Source organism: Ciona intestinalis, unplaced genomic scaffold, assembly GCF_000224145.3.
Source record: "Ciona intestinalis unplaced genomic scaffold, KH HT001066.1, whole genome shotgun sequence".
Taxonomy (NCBI): Eukaryota; Metazoa; Chordata; class Ascidiacea; order Phlebobranchia; family Cionidae; genus Ciona; species Ciona intestinalis.
The window spans coordinates 37,122-59,047 of record NW_004191387.1 but is presented as its reverse complement, the minus strand read 5'-3'; the positions used below and the strand labels follow the sequence as shown (position 1 = coordinate 59,047).

At 36.8% G+C, this 21,926-nt stretch overlaps 2 protein-coding genes, 1 long non-coding RNA gene and 1 other non-coding gene across 4 annotated transcripts in view; 2 read left to right on the top strand and 2 right to left on the bottom strand.

Moving 5' to 3' along the window:
- LOC113475584 overlaps nt 1-805 on the top strand; it is a 977-nt gene extending 172 nt beyond the window's left edge. Inside the window, exons 2-3 of the long non-coding RNA XR_003397334.1 lie at nt 23-122; nt 696-805. This is a non-coding gene — a long non-coding RNA (uncharacterized LOC113475584). The remainder of the gene's footprint in view (nt 1-22; nt 123-695) is intronic.
- Nucleotides 1-8,676, bottom strand: part of LOC100182056 (integrin beta-1-B) — a 13,469-nt gene extending 4,793 nt beyond the window's left edge. Inside the window, exons 1-12 of the mRNA XM_002126997.3 lie at nt 8,522-8,676; nt 7,798-7,927; nt 5,977-6,152; nt 5,407-5,519; nt 4,509-4,624; nt 4,007-4,193; nt 3,520-3,651; nt 3,005-3,157; nt 2,255-2,344; nt 1,719-1,853; nt 963-1,074; nt 453-529 (exon numbers count right to left, since the gene is read on the bottom strand). Coding sequence (XP_002127033.1) covers nt 453-529; nt 963-1,074; nt 1,719-1,853; nt 2,255-2,344; nt 3,005-3,157; nt 3,520-3,651; nt 4,007-4,193; nt 4,509-4,624; nt 5,407-5,519; nt 5,977-6,152; nt 7,798-7,927; nt 8,522-8,609 — 1,509 coding nt within the window. The 5' untranslated portion in view covers nt 8,610-8,676. The remainder of the gene's footprint in view (nt 1-452; nt 530-962; nt 1,075-1,718; nt 1,854-2,254; nt 2,345-3,004; nt 3,158-3,519; nt 3,652-4,006; nt 4,194-4,508; nt 4,625-5,406; nt 5,520-5,976; nt 6,153-7,797; nt 7,928-8,521) is intronic.
- Nucleotides 8,677-10,594: 1,918 nt separating this feature from the next.
- trnag-ccc lies at nt 10,595-10,665 on the bottom strand. Its single transcript has one exon. It is a non-coding gene; the product is annotated as a tRNA-Gly (tRNA).
- A 9,134-nt stretch (nt 10,666-19,799) lies between these two features.
- Nucleotides 19,800-21,926, top strand: part of LOC100184423 — a 4,031-nt gene continuing 1,904 nt past the window's right edge. The window contains exons 1-5 of the mRNA XM_018816929.2: nt 19,800-19,923; nt 20,192-20,331; nt 20,596-20,730; nt 21,188-21,335; nt 21,722-21,852. Of these exons, the coding sequence (XP_018672474.1) occupies nt 19,836-19,923; nt 20,192-20,331; nt 20,596-20,730; nt 21,188-21,335; nt 21,722-21,852 (642 nt within the window). The 5' untranslated portion in view covers nt 19,800-19,835. The remainder of the gene's footprint in view (nt 19,924-20,191; nt 20,332-20,595; nt 20,731-21,187; nt 21,336-21,721; nt 21,853-21,926) is intronic.

The following is a 21,926-nucleotide window of genomic DNA, read 5'->3' as shown; positions in this document are numbered from 1 at the left end:
TTTATAAATATTGGATTTTCAGAGTAAAAATAGGTAATATATGAGATGGCAAAGTAGTTAGAGTACTGGATTCGTAACCAGAGGGATACCAGGTTCAAAGCTTGGAGCTGCTACTAATGAGTGTAAGTGTGAATTTTTAATGATGTTGTCTAAATTTTCTTGTAAGCTGGCACGAGGTGTATGAAACAGAACACCCGTGTTATAACGACTGTGGTATATCGGCCACGCGAGAATAAATAAGTTACATTCATTCGTTAAGTTACATTCAAAATTATTACATTTTTAATTACATTAGGCTTGAACAATTAGTAATAATTGGAACACAACATGATTATCACAGTGTTTTAATAATCACCCATAGAGTTACTTTTGTAATAACTGGTAAGCTGGCATTAGGTGTATGAAACAGAACACCCGTGTTATAACAAACAACATAACTATCACATTGTTACCTGTAGTGAACCAGAATCAGAGCATTGTGAATGATTGAGCAAGGGTGCATTGGAACATTCGCAATCGCAGATATATTCTGCAAGAAATATAAATATTCTTTATCTCTTTGAATTCAGTAAAGAAGATCAGTTTAATTGAAACAGGAGAGAAAATAGAATTAGCAGCAAATGACGATCTTTAAGAAAACAATTTTATTTCTATGTTCATTTTAACGAAACTTCTATTTGTATTTTTAATTACAGCTGCAAGAAACAAAATATCTGTTAATGAAAATACTGGAGGACCATCATTAAAGTCTTATGGACCCATCCTACTACTAAATGTTCTTTGTTTACGACCAAATGAGACGATAAAGAGAATGAAAATATGGACCATGTTACTATTTTACTCAACTTATTGATTGAAAACGGTTAGTCAACTTTTATCTCTACAATATTTCTTAAAAGATTTGTTAATTTTCCGATTTTATTGAATGCTTTTTATCTTAACAATTTTTATTTAATAATTACCAATGGAAATTGCTACTTCATCCTTAAGTGAGCTTGAAGTAATCGCAATCGAATCTTTTTGTGCAGTGTTGGTTGGGCAGGTCTGTGCTGTTAGTTGGAACTGGAATGTTATCTGTTGAATATAAAAGGTTAGGGACTTAGATTTGTGGAGATTTGTAAATAAGTGAATACTTTGAAAAGTTCGTCCTTTAAGCACAAAATATACGTATGAATGAATGAATGTAGCTTACTCTATCCTCGCGTGGCCGGAAAACGACAGTCGTTATCACACGGGTTTAACACCTTGTGCCAGCTTACGAGTTAGCATATATATTACTTTGTGGGTGATTATTTTTTTGGATTTTTTTTATGTATGGCTGATAATTTGGACAACCCATTAGTGACCACTGGGTTGGAGCATTCGCCGTTAAGTGTCTTGCCCAAGGACACATACGCCCACAATGGTAGCAGCGACCAGCCTTAAACCCATTACCTCTAGGCTACAGGCAGGTGCGCTAACCACTATACCACGGCGCCGGTGTAAATTAAAATCCAATATTAATGCTTAAAATGTGTAACTTAGTGATCACTAATGGGTTGTCTGAATTATCAGCCACACATAAAAAATCCCCAAATTATAATCAACCACAAAGTTACATACATGATAACTCCTAAGCAGAGATAAGGTGTATAAAACACCCGTGTTATAACAACTGTCGTTGCCCGCCACGCGAGTATAAATAAGTTACATGCATTTATATACGGTACATCAAATACCTCGTCTCCGATTTCAATATTATCGCATTGCAAGCTATTGTCCACCCATGTTGCGCCTGGACACAACACACGATACGTCATATCAATGTTACTTGGCTTGGTTGGTCTCGTCAGTTGGACCAGACTTTTCAATCGCTGTAGAAAAACAAAAACAAATTTAGCTCTTCGCTATCGTATTCGAAGAGATAAATAAAACTTATGCCTTGTGGGGTTTTAGTCGCTTTAGGAAAACCATAACATCGTAAGGAAATATGGGACATTATGTGCCAACAGCATCCATCTTACCCCACAGTGCTATAGATACCGTTTGCAAATAATTCATAATTCGTATGTATGTACATTTAATTCATAATTCATAAGGTAAATGTATCAGTTAAACGGCCTGCGTTGGTATTTTAAACGAAGTATTCCATTGTCTATATATTGTACGGATTGCGTCCTTTATACCCGTCTTTTCGCTTTTGTAAACTCTCCCGTTATCGTGACCGAAGATATACTTTCATTCATAAATTTCATTCATTCCATGATAAACTTACGTTGTAGGAATCCGAAATAACTTGGACGACGTTCTTTGAATCGCTACGTAGTTTCCCAACGAACGAATTATCTATGATTTGCGGTAACCCCTGTGGTGTGTAATAATAACTTATATTTGTCTCCTCGATTACGGTAGCAAAGATTTAACGAAAAGACAGGGAATAGCGACAAAACACGTATATATTTGTTGTTACATAAGGTATAGTGGGGTGGGGAAGATGGGACACCTTTAGCACAAAATATATAAATATCCTGATCATGTTTTAAACAATTAACAACGGTCTATGAAAGTCGCGAGGACAAGGTTTTATAATTCTTTGAATGTTCTTTGTTTACTACCTAAATGTACGAGAAAATAGAATGAAAAGGTGTCCCATCTTCCCCCACCCTACTATATATGAAGGAGCCATGGTGCGGCGTAGTTCAAGGCTCGTTGCTGCTACCATTGTGGGCGTATGTGTCTTTGGGAAAGACACTTAATGGCAATTGCTCCAACCCAGTGGTCGCCAATGGGTTGTCAAAATTATCAGGTATATAAAAACAATAACTCTTTTCAAATTATCAACACTACATGAACAATAACGGAACACCTGTGTTATAACGACTGTTGTTACCCCGTCACGTTAGGATAGATAAGTTACATACGTGGTAGCTCAGCACGGGGTGTATAAAACATAACACTCAAGTTATAACTCTGTTTTTCCATCACGTGAAGATAAATTAATCAAAAAAAAGGGTGTAAACCTCACCGTATATAAATCGAACACACTTTCAGTGACAGCGAAGATAGGTTGCACTTTGTATTGATCGAACACGTGTTTAAGTTGTCCAATAGACGGGTAGTCCATGTTTTTGCTCTTCGAGTAAACGATGGCATCCTGGGGCAATTCGGGATGCACTCCCTGAAGTATAGTTATATGGTGGGGTAAATGGGACATGTTTTCTTCTGTTTTCGCGTCCCATTTGGTAGTAAACAAATAATGTTTACAAAATTATATAACCGTATCCTCACGACTCTAAAAGCGCGCTGTTATTGTTTAACAAACGATTGTGAAATATGGGATATTTTGTGCTAATGGCATCTATTTTAGTAAGATATTATGCCAGCCATGCATGAAAATATCCCAAAATAATATCACAAGTTACGTACATGGTAACTCATAAGTTGGCATGAGGTGTATGAGACAGAACACCCGTGTTATAACGACTGTGGTTTTCCGGCCACGCGAGGTTAAATAGAGAGATTCGATTTCTAACTACATACCGCTTCCAAATGACACCGCATGTCGTTTGCTTCTAAGATCGCAGCTAACTTGCCGTCCAATGCAATGTGTGGCGAAGCATCTGATGTGTATAAGATCACACGCAATGCTTCGTCACGCCATTGAATAATGTTCTGAAACAACGTGATGATCGTTAACACGGGTGGGCTACGATTCATTATGTATCTACATTTGATAAGTTTTAAGCTATAATAGTAACAATAACATTATGCACAAAAAACGAAAAACATTCCGCATAAATTTATACACATGGTAACTCGTAAATGGGCACGAGGTGTATGAGACAGAACATACGTGGTATAACGACTGTCATAGCTTTGCCATGTTAGAACAAAAAATGTTATTAATATACGCAATGATACATATGTCTAATATAATAGCGGTGTCCAGCTTCGAATCTTGACTAAAGGCGGCGCCTGACCATAAGCTGGACAACATACATTACGTCACACACGCTTACGTAATTACCTGGCACACGGTTATCTGCATGAGGGCGTCAAACCCGCCTTCCGGGGAGTCAATATTCCCCGATATAAGGGTGCTGTTGACCGCTTCTCTGAACAACGCTCCATCCGCAGTGATACCGAGTTGGTGTCGAAACCCGAACACTGGGGCGCAAGTCTCGTTGGCTATTTTTAAACAAGGGTCGCGTAATCTGCGTGGGGAAAATGGGATGTTTAATTATTGTTTTATGTTGTAGGGTGAGGTTAAATGGGACATGGTGTGTCGGTATATAGTAAGTTGGGGTTTTATCGCTCCACTTGGTTGTAAACAAAGAATATTTATAGAATTATATAACCGTATCCCCGCGACTCAAATTGTCAGTCATATTGGAAAACAATCACCGACAAAGTTACATACGTGGTAACTCGTAAAGTTAAAAACAATTGGGACGATAAAAGAGAATGAAACGTGCGCTATTCTACCCCACCCTACTATACGCACACACCAAACACATAAATTAACTCACTGGTCGGGTATAGTACTAGCGAACGGCATCACCACTTTATCGACAAATGTTCCGAACCCAAGTCGAACATTTTTTGTTACGTTTCGTATATCGGCAGCTAAACTGTCTCCAAGACCCTGTGATATAATACTGTGGGGTAAGATGGGATACCGTTAGCATGTTGTACTGTGGGGTAAGATGGAAAACTGTTAGCATATAATGTATGTTATTGCGGTGGGGTAAGTTGGGATACCGTTGACACATAATATGCCATATTTCTTAATCGTGTTTTAAACAATCAAAATATCTTTTAGAGGATACGAATATACAATTTTGTAAATATTCTTTGTTTACTACCAAAAGATATGATAAAACTATATTAGTCAACGTGTCTAAACACATACATCGTATGCTTGATGCTTGTACAACAACATATATGGTTATCACACGTACGCATGTTAAACACAAACGTAGTTTGGGCATTTGGTGTTAATGTTTCTCGGTAACATCTATACACAACATGCTAAGAGCTTCATTTAACAAACAAAAGCGTGAATAGTTATATTACATGAACATTTCTCTTTACAAGCACACATATACATGCTTAGGGCTTATACACACATACATAATGTGTATGCTTGTTATATACGTATATAGAAATATCTACATAAGCGCGTGGTTATAGTTATCATAGACTTTAGCGTTCGATGTGACCATTTTTTTCACAAGCATGTAACACACACGCAAATATTTGGTAATAACCAGGCATAGCTATAACACACATATGGTTATAATATAGTAGGGTGGGATAAAATGGTACACTTTGTCAGACAAGACTTTTTTAAAGTGTCCCATATTCCCCCACTGTACTATACATGTATTATTACAACACGTGCAGTTATAATACGTAATCGCCAACCTTTAACGTTGCCAGATCATCACTCATAGAGTTGGAGAGGTCCATGACGTAATAAAGATCTAACGGATAATCGACAACTTTGCGAAACGTTATGTTTACTGTCTCCATTTGGCCTGTGTGTGGGATAATACATGTGTATAATAAACGTTGATGACCACGTTTGTAACTTTGTGGGTGTTTTCCTGTATGGCTGACAACCTACTATATACACAAACATATGTAAAAATAACCATTCATATATATCTTGGTATAAGGTGAGGTAAGATGGGACAGCTTTTCAATTTGCTCTATTGTCTCATTTAGTAGTAAACAAAGAACATTCAACGAAATATAAAACCGTATTCCCACGACTTCCATAGACCGTTGTTAAATATTTAAAACACGATCAGGATATTCCGATAGTACGCGCTAAAGTTGTCCCATCTTTTTACATCGTTCTATATTATGATTCTACTATCTTTCTAAATTTTGGTATGAAAACATGTCCCATATTGCCCCAACTGAACATACATACAAACATATATACAAACAATCAATCATATATACAAATATATTACACACTAATATTACCGGGGCGTAACTTCACGTTTATTGCTTGTGGCTTAAGTTGTAATATCGTCATATTGGCTGTAGCCGGGTTTTCAAACACTTCAGATGTTACGTTCGAAAACGGAAGGTTTTTAGTTGGTGCACTGATACTCTTGGGGTTTTCGATGAAACCGGTTAAACAGTCACGCTGGTTGTTGCTGTAAAATAAATAGTTGTTCCGTATTCAGTTATACAAGATAAAATGTTGAATGTAATTTATTTTACCTCGTGTGCCTGGGAAAATGGCTGACGTGTGTTCTATTTCTTTTTAACATGCAATATGCAAGTAACTTGTAAGCGGGCACGAGGTGTATGAAACAGAACACCCGTGTTGTAACGACAGTCATTGCCCCGCCATGCGAGGATAAATAAGTTACATACGTGGTAACTTGTAAGCGGGCACGGGGTGTATGAAACAGAACACCCGTGTTGTAACGACTGTCATTGCCCCGCCATGCGAGGATAAATAAGTTACATACGTGGTAACTTGTAAGCTGGCACGAGGTGTATGAAACAGAACACCCGTGTTATAACGACAGTCGTTGCCCCGCCATGCGAGGATAAATAAGTTACATACGTGGTAACTTGTAAGTTGGCACGAGGTGTATGAAACAGAACACCCGTGTTATAACGACAGTCGTTGCCCCGCCATGCGAGGATAAATAAGTTACATACGTGGTAACTTGTAAGCGGGCACGGGGTGTATGAAACAGAACACCCGTGTTATAACGACAGTTGTTGCCCCGCCATGCGAGGATAAATAAGTTACATACGTGGTAACTTGTAAGCGGGCACGAGGTGTATGAAACAGAACACCCGTGTTATAACGACTGTCATTGCCCCGCCATGCGAGGATAAATAAGTTACATACGTGGTAACTTGTAAGCGGGCACGAGGTGTATGAAACAGAACACCCGTGTTATAACGACTGTCATTGCCCCGCCATGCGAGGATAAATAAGTAACATACGTGGTAACTTGTAAGAGGACACGAGGTGTATGGAACAGAACACCCATGTTATAACGACTGTCATTGCCCCGCCATGCGAGGATAAATAAGTTACGTTCATTCATATTATCGGTATACAGTCTATACACCAATAAGAAAAAAATGGATAGCGCAAATAAAGTTTCAAAACTACAAGTTGAAATACTCTTTCAAAATTACGGCATTGAATCTGTGTATGGTAGACGTCACTATTATATTGTACACAAATAGTGATACAGGATTCAGTATGTTTGGTAAACAATACAACTGCGTTATACACCTGTGGTATAACGTCCTTACAAATGATTAGGAAATGATGTATGGGAACTGTAAACAACGTTTACATTGTTGTTTGTATACACTACACCTATATAAATGAAACCAATGGTTATTGTTGTGTCTTAACTTTTCAGTTGTACATAATAAACCACGGATTCTTAATATTTTTAAGGTCATCAAAAAATTAAACATAAATTAACAGCAAAACTTTGGCGACCTGGTTTCCCGAAACTACATTCCACACAACTTTTGTAAGCATGCAATAAAATGATTTAACTTTTACAATCACATTCAGGTGTTTGTGAACCACTGTAGTAGACGACCCAACTAAATCAAATGGTGACCCAGGGGTTGAGAAGCATTGAACTTATATTATAATAATTTAAAACAAATTTAAATATATTGAAGTATATAGCAATCCGTATGTGACTTAACTTTTTGCGGGCATACAATAAAATGTGAACCTTTACCTTTTGATTAAGTTTTATATTGCAACCCAGGGATTAATAATCACAACATCATCATGTATATACTTACATTAATAGTTTGCATCTTACTCTCCGTGTACCGGGTGTCGTTTTATTATCTGCACACCAAGTGCACATGGGGTTTATTTTAATGCAATCCGCGCATGTGGTGGCCGCTGTACAGGGGTCGGTCACTGCGTCTGTAGAAATATATTGTAAGTTGGGGTAAGATGGGACTGTATATCGTTGGTTGGGGTAAGATGGGACGGTATTTAGTTGGTTGGGGTAACATGGGACTGTATATAGTTGGTTGGGGTAACATGGGACTGTATATAGTTGGTTGGGGTAAGATGGGACGGTATATCATAGGTTGGGGGAATATGGGACATGTCGTCATTCCACTTTATCGCCCTATTTGGTAGTAAACAATCTACATTATATATACAATCTTATGGCAAAATCATAGTTCTGTAGGTTTAAGGATACTGTTAGCTTATAATATCCCAGGCTATTTTAGAATCGTAGGGATACGGGTAAATAATTGTGTAAACATAATTTGTTTGCTACCAAATCGGACGACAAAAAGTTAATGAAAGCTTCCTATTTCCTCAGACAAGGGCGTGTTATAATTCTGGATTAACATAAACGTAAAATAGCATATATACACGCTTATAAAACAACATGACTTCATAAGTGTTTAAACGGTATTTACTATTTTATTTTTTTAAGTTATGTTAAATAACAACAGTAGTAAATACAATACAAAATCGAATTTAGCTTCATGTAATTCTTACTTTGAGTTTGGCTTTCCACCGTCCACGTAAAACACACCATAAATAGAATGAACCAAGCTATCAACCCATATACGTCATTGCAAACCATGTTGCTATACAACAACGGAAACTCTATAACTTAACTGTAACGACAATCGGTTGAAGTTGAAAGGAAACGGTCCAGTTAAAAGTGTTACTTGTACAATACTGTATTATGTTTATTATTCGCTATTTTTTTGGCTACAATAGTTTGAAACACTAAAATATTTTATACTTTACATTTCAGAAAATATTTTTGTGGCTTTTCAAATGTCTGACTTTTTGGTTTTTAATTTTGTAATTTCTAAATGCTGCAACGATTCTAACTGACGACTGCCGCCCTACCATTTATTCCCATCTCTTCGCTTTGTAAGTTGAATATGACCTTTGTCATTATATTCAATATGAATAAAATACAAATACATTATTTAAATATAATGTGTATAACATAACTATATATAATAGGGTGGGGAAAGATAAAACACATTTTTATTCTTTTTTCTCGTCCCATTTGGCAATACAAAGTACATTCAAAGAATTATAAAACTATATCCTCACGACTCCCATAGACCGTTGTTAATTGTTTAAAACACGATCAGGATATTTAGATATTATGTGCTAAAGTTGTCCCTTCTCCCCCACCCTACTGTATATTCTTTGTTGCCAAAACTCTACACATAACGTTGGTAATACACAATATACTAATATAAAATTATAACAAGAAAAAAATAACTTTTAAATCTGAAATACGTTCATATAAATATAATATCTCTGTTCAAACTGATGATAACAAAAGCATATCATTCTGTACGGAGCATCAGAGCGACTGTTTACGTCACTTCCTCACATAACAACAATTGAAAAAGAGAAATAGATTGATTACGTCACTTACCATGACGCGTATCTCCTTTCGACGTAAATTCACAACATCTTGGTAACGTTGTGTGGTTGGCCTGTGTTACAACGTATGTGTGGGAATTGTAGGGTGGGGTAAAATGGGACGTGTAGGGTGGGGTAAGATGGCACATATAGGGTGGGGGAAGATAAGACATTTTCGTTTTCTTTTTTTGTCCGGTTTGGTAGTAAACAGGGAATATTTACATAAATAAATAACCGTATCCTCACGACTCTAAATGATCTTTTTTAATTGTCCAAAACACGGTTAGGGAATTGTGGTTTTACTGCTAATTCCCTTCTCTTCGCCGCTTTAATAAATTTGGTCTTCGCTATTGTATTTGAGGAGATTAAAATGTGTTAACTATGTTTTGTACAAACGACAAAACCTCTACGCTTTTGTTTGCAATTCACATAACATTGCACTGGTCAGTTTGTAAATGACGTTTTTCAGCTTTAAACAAATGAGTTGCGTAACCGCTGACATTTTGTTTGGTTTGCACCAACTATACTTAGAACCATGCATACCATAAAGATAGAATGAAAAACTTATCTTCGCATTGCGGGGTAACGACAGTTGTTATAATCCAGTGGTCACTTCGTCAGTAATAGATTGTCCAAATTCTCAGATATACATAAAGACAATCGTCCATAAAGTTACATACGTGGTAACTTGTTAGCGGGCACGAGGTGTATGAAATAGAACATCTATGTTATAACGACTGTCATTGCCCCGCCATGCGAAGATAAATAGGTTACATTTATTTAATCGTTAATTTTCCAGACATACCAAACCGTTATGTAATTCACGTAGCCATAACTAATTAGTTCGTCTCTAAATCACATGAAGATTAATCATAAGTTACGATTCCGGTCCAAGACAGAGTCACTTACACGTTTTCTAATTACATCATGCATGTCACATAAATACGTGAACGTATAATGGAATTTTAAATACCAAGTTACTATTTGAACTGGCTCTGTAGCGCCAATGGCCGGTCTAAATAAGGCTTTTCTTTTTGTATAAATGTGCAAACCGTTTTTTTAGTAGTAACGTCTTGAAAAATGTAAAAAAAACGATACATGCCTCAATTTAACTGATTTTAAACATTATATGTTTCAGTAAAAACATTTATATAAAAAAAACTGAAAAAATTTAGGTGCACTGCCCGGGAATCGAACCCGGGTCGCAAGAATGGGAATCTTGCATGATACCACTACACCAGCAGTGCGGACGCGTCTGCGTAGTCGAAACTACGTTATATACCCGGTTGGTACATTTGGTGTATTGTCTGTAGGGTGTAACGGTCACTATTTTATATAAAAAATACCTTTCTGTTTTATTAATAGGCGTATTTTAAAGACTGTTGTTTTACCGTTACTATCCGTATTTTGCTTTTTTAAAACCCTTTGGTTATTCGTTATCTCGCCCGAAGAGACGGAGCAAATTTTATTTAATATTTTATTTATGTCTATTTACCGTGAGCTTTTGATATCGTGTGCTATTCAAGTGCTTTTGAAACACTGAGTTTTAGTATCTGTTTTTGTCGTGACCGGAAACGTCGAGAATAGAGAATGAGGCTTTTCGCTAGGTGGCAACAGAGAGAAAATATTAAAAAACTAATTGAATAAACAAACGAAGACTGGCCGCTAAGCACAAGCAGAAAACACACAATTATGGTGCCATATAGTTATCACATAAAAAATTCAACTATTTAATTTTTTAGTTTGTTTTCCATTTAATTTTTTTGCGTTTTTATTGTAAATTTCATTTTCATTTTCGTTTTCGTTTTCCTGTTTGGAAATTAGACGTCATTCCAACACGCCGCCAAAATCTAATTAAGATTTCGTGTTTATGTAACGCTTCGCTGTCACCACTGCCTGGTATTACCATAAACCAATGATTCACTTTTGTCCCCTGGGCAAAGGCTTGGGAAACGGTTCAACCAAACACAAATAAGCAGCTAATTTTGTGGTCTGTTATTGCAGGTTTGGAGTTAGAACACGAAGTCTTGTAGTTTTCAATCGCTTATCTGAGTTATTGAATGGGCGTCGTTCGAACCACTGTGTCGTACTGCATATTGTGGGATAGGATGGGACATTGTTTTATTCCATTTTCCCGTCCCATTTGGTAGTAAATAAACAACATTCGAACAATCCTAAACCCGCATCCTCACGACTTCTAAAGACCTTTGTTTAAAACACGACAAGTGGGTGTTTTGTGCTAAAGGTGCTTCGCTAAATTATACCCAGAAGAACCAAAATGCAAATAAAATCTGCCGGGCAACAGCTTTCGAAGAATTATAAAGCCGCGTCCTCACGACTCCCATAGACCGTTGTTTATTGTTTAAAATACGGTCAGAACATTTGTATATTACGTGCTAAAGGGGCTTTGCTAAATTCTAGCGAGCCAAAATAAAAATATAATTTGCCTGCCAGCAACTGTATAAGAGTAAGTTTACGCCTTGAAACAGTTGTACTAAGTAGGTATGTTTTTCACCTAAGCGGGCTTTTCTGAAAAACACGAGTTCATAGTTTGATCATATATAATTTTTCTGCGAAATTAGTTTTCTAAGAATTTCAAAATCCTCTTTAAAACTGTTTTGTTGACCGCGAATTGGTCCTGGGGTTAAGAGGCGTAACCGGCACTTTTTCTTATCGAGTTATTTCAGTTGTCTGGCCGTCACGTTTTTCAGAAGCGTGCGTCGAAAATCACGCATGGTCGCGCGTCATCGCCTTCGAGCGTACATTGTGACGTCACACACGAGTGCTCGTTTCGATGTTTCATAGCAAGTTAACTCTTGCGTGTAGTGTGAGAATACGAGAGTCGTAGTACGAGCAGACGGTGCCTGTTGTTAGTGGCCTAACAAGTTCTAATCGTTTACACAGGCGAAACTTATCTAGTTGATGGTTAGTACAGCCTTATTTACACGTGTAATATTGGTAACATACAGTTAGACTTGAACCTTGAGTAAGTAAGAGAGAGAAGTTGGAATGTACACAGCGGGTTTTAGCACGAGTAGTCTGCAGTTGAGTATCTTATAACAAGTTTTGCCAGCAGTTAGGAGGGGTCAAGTTACTTTAGTGTTCTTCCATGTACTATAGTAGGGTGGGGAAGATGGGACACCTGCTCATTATATTTTCTCGTCTTATTTGGTAGTAAATAAAGAATATTCAAAGAATTATAAAACTGTATTCTCACGACTCCCATAGACCGTTGTTAATTGTTTAAAATACGATCAGGATATTTTGATAATATGTTCTAAAAGTGTCCCCACTCTACTATATGTTGTATGAGGTCGTAAAGCTATTTTTATTATCCGCTCGTGTGTGTAGTTTACTTGGCCGATGTAGCTTCCGGTTAAACACAACACTTGGTTACTCATCGTCTCATAGAGTCATATCCTTCTAATTTCGTTCCAAACTACTTTGTGACCGTAGACTCATGAAAAATTCACGCGCCTTAGAACGGAATCAACGATTCATTTTATTGGCATTGGTTTTCTACTTCGTTTCTGCCTTGAAACTTACATAAAGTACTCCGCGAATTAAATTTGGTGCAAAGTTTCAGCGACCAGGTTAAAGCAGAAAGATAGTAATGTTACTTCTGCTAACAGACATGATGTATAGTAGGGTGGGGGAAGATGGGACACCTTTTACTTCTATTTTCTCGCCCCGTTTAGTAGTAAACAAAGAACATTCAAGAAATTATAAAACTATATGCCCATGACTCCCATGGACTGTTGTTAATTGTTTAAAACACGATCAGGATATTTAGATATTATGTGCTAAAGGTGTCCCATTTCCCCTATCCTACTATAGATAAAGTTTTGGCGGCTCATCTTGTATAAAAACGTAGTGTATTTTGACCTTTCGTTTGCCAACCGACATGACTTTATCGTTATTTTTGAATATTTAGTAAAACAGTAGAATCTTAGAATAATACTGTGGGGTAAGATGGGATACCTTTAGCACATAATATCCAAATATCCTGATCGTGTTTTAAACAATTAACAACGGTCTATGGGAGTCGTGAGGTTACATTTTTAAAATGCTTTAAATGTTCTTTGTTTACTATCACACAAAACAAGAGAATAGGGTGAAAAGCTGTCCCATCCCCCCCCATCCTACTATATACTAAAGTAACTTCATTATATTATAGTAGAATGGCATTTATTAACGCGCAGAATCACGCATCGTGCGCTGAGAACGAACTTCGTGATGCGGCTCGTAACTTCATGTTGTTAAACTGCTATTTCAAAACCGAACGAACCGCTTACCAGCTATAGGCTAGATACTGTATACTTGAAAAGTTTCAATGGCGGAGGCTTGGCTGTTAGTGTATAACTGTAATGTATATCGTTTGTATTGCTTTACTATGTGTTTAATAATAAATTTCAAAAGCCCAGGTTTTATTTGTTAGTCTGTATATAACTGTAATGTTAACGTTTGAATTGCTCTACTTGTGTTTAATAATTAAAGTTTATAGCAATTTTGAATCCTTTTAATGCATGTCACGAAAATTTATTTTATTTTAAGATCGAAGTTTCAGTTTTATTCCCTTATTCGTTATTATCTTGGTCTGATTGTAAACCCACAGTAACAAAACCAATCGTTGGTATTTGAATTACTTCCTCCGCCCTATACCAGGTCCTATTGTTCTTGACTTCCCTGCACTTTCAACCGTGAGATTACCTTCGTTTTCCTGCCCAGTAATGCCTACGTATTAGTTTGCAGAAGTGAAAGGGGGAATAGCTAACTCTGGTCTGAATCCCAGATCCTCACTGTAGGAACCTCACCCATATAGAATAGAATGTGCATATACAATGTTGGGGTAATGGACAACCTAGGTCTAAATCCGAGCTAACATGTCGTGGCTTACGGTGGGACCTGACCCGTATCCATATATCGAATAGAAAGTTCGAAAGGATATTGGTTGACACAAATTTGAGCAGTAATCAGGCGTTTCACGTAATTAATGTTTTTAGCAAAATGTTGAGACTTATGTTTCATTAGCCAGACTTTACTGTTTCGCGACAAAATGAATATTTCCTCAACATTGAGCGAAGAAAAGATCATATTAGTATAAATGTGTTAGACTATACAAGTGTATGAATGTTTATGTATTTATTGAAGTGAATCCGCTGTAAACCACTCGACTTTAGAATCGCATAGCACGTGACATTCCTATGACGTCATTGTGAGTTTATTTGCCCACTTTTATTTGTTTTGCATCTCGCGCGTCTGTTGTCTTAGGAATTTCAAGCCAGTATTTATTACAAACGAAGTTTAATGTTAACAAGTATTTATAGCAGGTATAAAGTTAGATGTCTATACTTTGTAAATTCGACCGTTTTCTCTCATACTACATAGCTATATTAGAAGTTATGGAGCTAAATGTTAGTGGTATTCGATTGAAACTATTCCGTAGCCGTGCACTTGTCTGTTTAGACGTGAAGAATGCGTAACCTTGTGTAAAGGAATACAATAAAGGATCTGGTGCTACGAAACGTAACAGACTAAAATTAAGTCAAACAAATTGTATAATAAGAATATATTTCGTCTAAATGGCATCGTCAGTCTTTTGTTCAAATAGAATCGTGACAAGAGACATTGGTTTTACGTGCTTAGTGTTCTTTGTCTTTATAGTGCGTGGTCATTTAAATAGAAGCAAAGTTCAGTTTAAATCCCCTTCTCATTACTGACAGCAATTCCGGGAAGATGTGACGTTGATGTTACGTTTATACAACTTAAATTAGCGAATACGGTTTTCTGTTTATATTTAAGTGAGTTGTACCGTAATATACATAATGTGGTAAAGTCAACGTACAGTAAATAAAGTCTAGAGTTCAAAATAAATATATTTATAACGTGATTTAGTAGTTAATATATAGTAGTATGGGGGGAGTTGGGACGCATTTTAACTCTATTTTCTCGTCCTATTTGGTAGTAAACAAAAAACATTTAAAGAAATATAAAACTGTATCCTTACGTCTTCCATAGACCGTTAGTAATTGTTTAAAACACGATCAGAACATTAAGATATTATGTGCTAAAGGTGTCCCATTTTCCCCCACCCTACCATACGTATTTTCCAATGTATTATTCTGGTACTAAGCGCAGTAAGTTAGAAAGAATATAAATATGTCAATAACCGTAAAAATTGCAGTGTGATGCTATATATACAAACTTGTCGTTTAAGGATGAAGGCTTATTAAAGTCAATCTTGCGAATCGGCTGCAATTGATGTTCCTGTATAAGATTGCTGCAATTAGCTTTGCTTGTTACGTAGAAACTTTCGGCCTGTGACCGCCTGTTGCAGCTTTTACCTGTTTTGTTGTTAAGTAATAACACGTATCGTTATGTGACGTAACCGTGTTAGCCTAAATTACGATAGCACGCAGTTTTAATGTTTATAAGTGTCGTGTAACGGTCGTTTTATTAACGAGAATACGTATGGGTCGGATTTCTTTTGATCAATTTATGCGCGAGTGTCAGTTTTATTTTCTTTCGTCACGTGAAACGAGTTTAGCAATTTCGTATTCCCCTGAGAGCTTGACCGATCGTTGCTCTTCGTCGTTGCTGCAATAACACTTAAGCCCTATGGGAGCAGTTAGCATTAGTGTAGCGAACGCGCTGTACGTAATTAAGCGAACTTTGGCTACAGTTAGACAGTACCTGTCCCTATATTATTCAGTCTGATGCAAAATACAGAAAGCAAGTCATAGAATCAGCTGACAGGAAACAGAGTTTCCGGGAAACAAATTGATTCAGAACTTGAACAATACCCTGTCAGTTTAATACTGGTGGACGATCTAATTAGGTTTAAATTGCTTTCGAGGTACAGCAAGTTACAGTTTATAATGCATTGAAGTCACGATTTGTAGTTGTTATTATATTACATAGGTTTGAATACTCAATAAGTTTGTCGAGTATTAATTTTACATATAGTGGGTTGGGGTAAGATGGGACATTTTTAAATCTCTTTCATCGTCCCATTTGGTAGTAAACAAAAAATAAAATTATAACCGTATCCTCGCGACTTTAAAAGAGCGTTGTAAATTGTCAAAAACACCGGATATGGAAGTATGGGATAACGTTGCCCAAATATGGGATATTATGTGCTAATAGTTTCCATCTTGCCCCGCAAATATTCCCCCCCCCCTCCCGCATGTTTAACGACTCGTTTTGCAGAAACTTCTTTCTCTTCGTTTTTTTAGTTATTTTTAATCTGGTATATTTTTACTATCCATCTTACCCCACAGTACAATATGCATTATTGTGGTTAAATAATCCCGTTGACATATGCGCCGTGACGCTGCATGGGATACAGAACCCCCATTGGTTTGAAAATGAACAGATTTTGGTTTTAATGAAATTTACTGTCTTTTGGTCGGCATATGTGAAACAGTTGTTCGTTCACGGCCAATGTTAATTCTAACTAACCATATGCCAGCTCCGTATGCTTGGCTTCTGGATAGTTAAGTTTTATTCTTGGACTTTATAGCGGCACGTATGGTCTATTTTCATATAAACGCAGATATTGTAGGGTAGGGTGAAAGGGTTTACGGTTTCTGTTTGTTTTCTCGTCCAATTGGATAGTAACTGAACAATATTTACAGAATTATAAATCCGTATCCTCACGACTTTAAATGAACGTTATTAATTGTTTAAAACACAGCAGGAAATAAAGGACATTATGTGCTAACGGTATTTATTATTTCCCTACAGTACTATATTCCTATATAAGTGCATATTACTCGTAAGATTTAAATATCGGTTTCCATAGTTTTGCAGAATAAGGTTACAATTCTATTCATGAGTGTCTATTTGAATAGTTAGTGCGTGCCATTCGTGGTCAGTTTGTAACTGGTTTTCGGAAGTAGGTGTGACGTCATATAGCAGTCGAGCAAGCAGATATAAATTGTAGAAATCGACTTCGGATCGGGTTTGGCCTTTATGTGTATTGTGATAACATTTATGTAAGAAATGTCGCTGGCTTGTATAGTTCTACGGAAATAGATAGGAATTTATTATTAGAAATCAGATAACGCTTCAAAATTTGGAAAAAAATGAACTTTTCTGTGTAAAACACTAAAATGTAACGTCGAGTTTAAGGTTTAACATGTTCCTATATTAGCCGCGGGGGGTTTCCTATTTAGTACTGACACAAAAGATGAAAAGAACGGCCTTTTAGCAAGATCAGGAATCGTATTATGTATTGTTGAAAGTCTATATGCTGGTATTCCGGCTAGACCAGCTTTTAAGGTGGTTCCTAAATTGCCTCAAAAAGCCCCGTTTTCGCCTCGAGTAATTTATTAAGGTGGGGAATATGGGAAACCTTTTCATTCCATCTTCTTATTACATTTGGTATAAAACAATAAACATTTAAATAATTCAAAAACCGTATCCTCACAACTTCCAAAGATGTCCCATATTACCCCACAGTACTATAGTCATTAAGAAAATAAGTAACAGCGGACGTTTTGCTTTGTGTTAAGGTTTATCAAGTCAAAAACACTCAGACGCTCGTCACAAATTAGTTTGTTAAAGTTATTTCTTTTCCAACAGAAAAAACGCCGAGAGAAATCGTTCTCACGTTGCTTGGAGTTAAACCGTTCACTAAATTATTAATACGCGACTACAACGACCATGAACTCACATGTTTATTCTGTCCCGCGAAATTTCTCATCAAGAAATTGTATTATTGTCTTTGAGCAGTTTTAAATAGAACCATTGCGGTTGTAAACCAACAGGTTTTGATAACATTTTCTATTATGATCACAGTGAAAATTGTGTGTTTTGGTAAATACTACTTGAGATACTTATTAAGCTTGCAGCATTGAAAATGCTTGAACGTATGTAGCTTATTTTTCCTTGTACAACGGGGCAACGACAGTCGTTATAACAAAGGTGTTCTGTTTTAAACAACTCGTACCTGCTTACAAGTTACCTCGTATGTAATTTTGTAGGTGCTATTTTTTCGAGGGGATTTTTCGTAATATAAAGCTGGCACTTCGTAATATAAAGCTGACAGGTTTTTTTTTAAACCTCATACAGTGACATCGTTGTAAATTAAAACACATAGTAGAGTTGGGAAGATGGAACACCTTTAGCAAATAATATCCAAATATCCAGATCGTGTTTTAAACAGATAAATGCGGTCTATAGAAGTCGCGAGAATACGGATTTATAACTCTTATAATGTTTTTTTTATTTTGCTATCAAATGGGACGAGAAAACGGAGTAAAAATGTGTCTCGTCTCACCCCACCCTACTATACAAGCGAGCCGGCCGATATTAACAACGGTATACACACCGTATCACTGTCTACTTGATTTTCAAAGTGTTTTGAAAACTGGAAACCCAATATAAACTACAACGAGCATTTTAAATCAATGCAAAACCCTCGCATGATAAAAAGACAAAAATCGAAGCTTTGAATCGATCCTGGACATGAACTTTCAATTTAATTTAGAAAGATCGTATCCTGGATATCATAACAAGGGCTATGTCGTGCATACCTTATATTGTAGGGTGAGGAAGACAGGACACATTTAGCGCATAATATCCAAAAATACTTTCCTTTTTTTACAACGCAAAGGGTAAATATAAAAAAGTTAAAATATTCCCGTTTTACAAAAAGCTCTTTCCGCTTTTAGAATGTAACAAAATATCTTCCCCACACAAAAGGGTGTTCCTGAATCTTGGGGGATTTTTGCAAAATTTTACGTCACTAGGAAACCCCGTGGTTTCTTTTCACCCTCGTGTTAACCCAAGCGTTAATACCTATACACCCCTGTATATCCTATGGGAGTCGTGAGAATATGAGATAGAGAGACGCTTAACGCCCGGGTTAACACAAAAAGAGGGGTAAAATAAAACGCCCTTGGCTTTGACCCAAGAGGTTCGCTATAAAAACGAGGATTTGTTTCGCTTGCTTCATAATCACTTCGGAGCCCAATGCGCTTGTATATATGGCATAGGGTTTGTAAAATGTTGTTTTATCGCTATTTTCTGTCATTTTATTTTTAAATATTTTTTATATTCGCTACCGTAATCGAAGAGACAAGTGAAAGTTATTATGATGTAAGCAACTTTTCGACGGCTCATCTGGTATAAAAACGTTGTGTATTTTCTCTGCAGGCTATATAATATTACAATGTTTGTAAGTGATATAGTAAGGTGGGGAAAGATGGGACACCTTTAGCACATGTTATCCAAATATCCTGGTCGTGTTTTAAACAATTAACAACGGTCTATGGGAGTCGTGAGAATATGGTTTTAGAATTCTTAGAATGTTTTTTGTTTACTACTAAATAGGACGAGAAAATATAATGAAAAGGTGTCCCATCTTCCCCCACCCTACTATATAATCCTTTTGTATTTAAACAGATCTGCAATGGAAGTTAGGATGCATAAATATCTTTGTATTACCTTGATAACCGTTTGGCTGCATGTTGTTGCTGGAGTCAGCGTTATAAACCGAGGTAAAACACAATGAAACTATTCTTCTTATTTTGTTCAAGTAGCTTTTACCGGTAGCGTGTTTTAACTTTTAACGACTGTTATTTTGCTGCTAATTCCCTTCTCTTGGTGCAGTACAATATACTAGCGGTATCCCATCTTACCCCACAGTACAATATACTAACGGTATCCCATCTTACCCCACAGTACAATATACTAACGGTATCCCATCTTGCCCCACAGTACAATATACTAACGGTATCCCATCTTACCTCATATTATCTTTCACAGTTGACTTCAATTCCCCAACAAACTGTACATTGATTGACAGCAATAAAAGCAATGAGACGTGGGTCGTTTATAGGGGTTGGCCTTACTCGATTAATTGCGAGAACTTTGAGATTGAACTCGAAGATGATTCCGTATTCACGGTAAGTTTTGTGACTTGTATTGTCGCATTGTTATAGATGTAAGTAACTTATTTACCCTCGTTATAACACGGGTGTTTTGTTTCATACACCTTTTGCGTAGTTGTGTCTCGATTCTTCTTACTCAACGAATCAGCATTTTTCGCTTTCTTTCTATGTGTCGTTTCAACATGATGAATACGACCAACCTGATTAGAAAGTTTTTTCTTTATACAAGTTGAAACATCGGGAGCATAAATACAAGTAACGTTTACTTTATATATTCAGTGCATCATATGGGACATGGATAGTCACGTGGTTCTTCTAAACCAAACGGGCGACTTCGACGACGCATTATATTACAACTATGAAAACCCAGACACGCAAGCCAGTTCACCTGTCAATTTTATTCTACAAGGAAAAGTATGTATAGTAATAGAACTATGATATAGACTTATTGCGTTAAAGTAAGATGGATGTCGTCATAATATAATATTCCATATTACCTAATTGTGTTTTAACAATTAACAACGCACTTTCAGAGTCGCCAAGCTTCCGTTGAATAATTTAAGTATATTTTTATCTTACCCCAACTTACTGTACCGCCAACACCTAATATAACATCTCATCAGTTGCACTTGATACAAAATGTTCAATTACTTCGGTTACAATTTCTATCTAAAACGGTAATTCTTTACTGTTTTGTGTTTTAACAACTGTTGTTTTATCTTTACTACGCCTCTTTTTGCTTTTTGTAAACTTTCCCGTTCCTCGTTATATTGAGTTCGTGACAGAGACGAAAAATTTCATTCATGTATTTTACAGGTCATCGATGCGCTGTATTATTTACGCCAGAAAAATAATGCTTAATTACTTACAGGGCGCTGACACCAATAAATGTTACTACAGTGAGCTGCACATCGTTATAGCCGAGAGCCCCAAAGAAACTTGCGAGGATAGTTTTAAAATCGAAACTTCTTCCAAAACAAGGGGTTCTGTCGGTCAACGACAAATTTTTAGCTGCGAAGGTAAATAAATGAGTTTCTTTGATATAGTGATCGTTGGGGTAATGGGCCAACTCTGCCATAAATCCAGGGCCCTACATGGCATGCCTCGCTGCATAAAATGGGTTGTCTAAATTGTCGACCATACAGAGAACAATCACCCACAAGTTACATACGTGGTAACTCGTAAGCGGACACGAGGTGCAGAAACAGAACAACCGTGTTATAACGATTGTCGTTGCCCCGCCATGCAAGGATAAATAAGTTACATACTTGGTAACTTGTAAGCGGGCATGAGGTGTATAAAACAGAACACCCGTGTTATAACGACTGCCGTTGCCCCGCCATGTAAGGATAAATAAATTACATTCATTCATATTCAAAGCTTAATTAAGGTTTACGATCCTTAGTTCCCGGTTCCCTGAATTCGCCACTTGGACCAACAGCAGCGAAGAGCATGAATGGGACTTGGTTTCGTAATTGCTCAGCAATTCCTCCCAATGCGATCATACTGCAAGGATCGGAAGGCAGTGTTAATAAGGTTAGTATGTAACTTGTAACAGTCACTAATTTTATCCAAAACATTATTTCTTTCTGTATAATCAACAAGCGTGT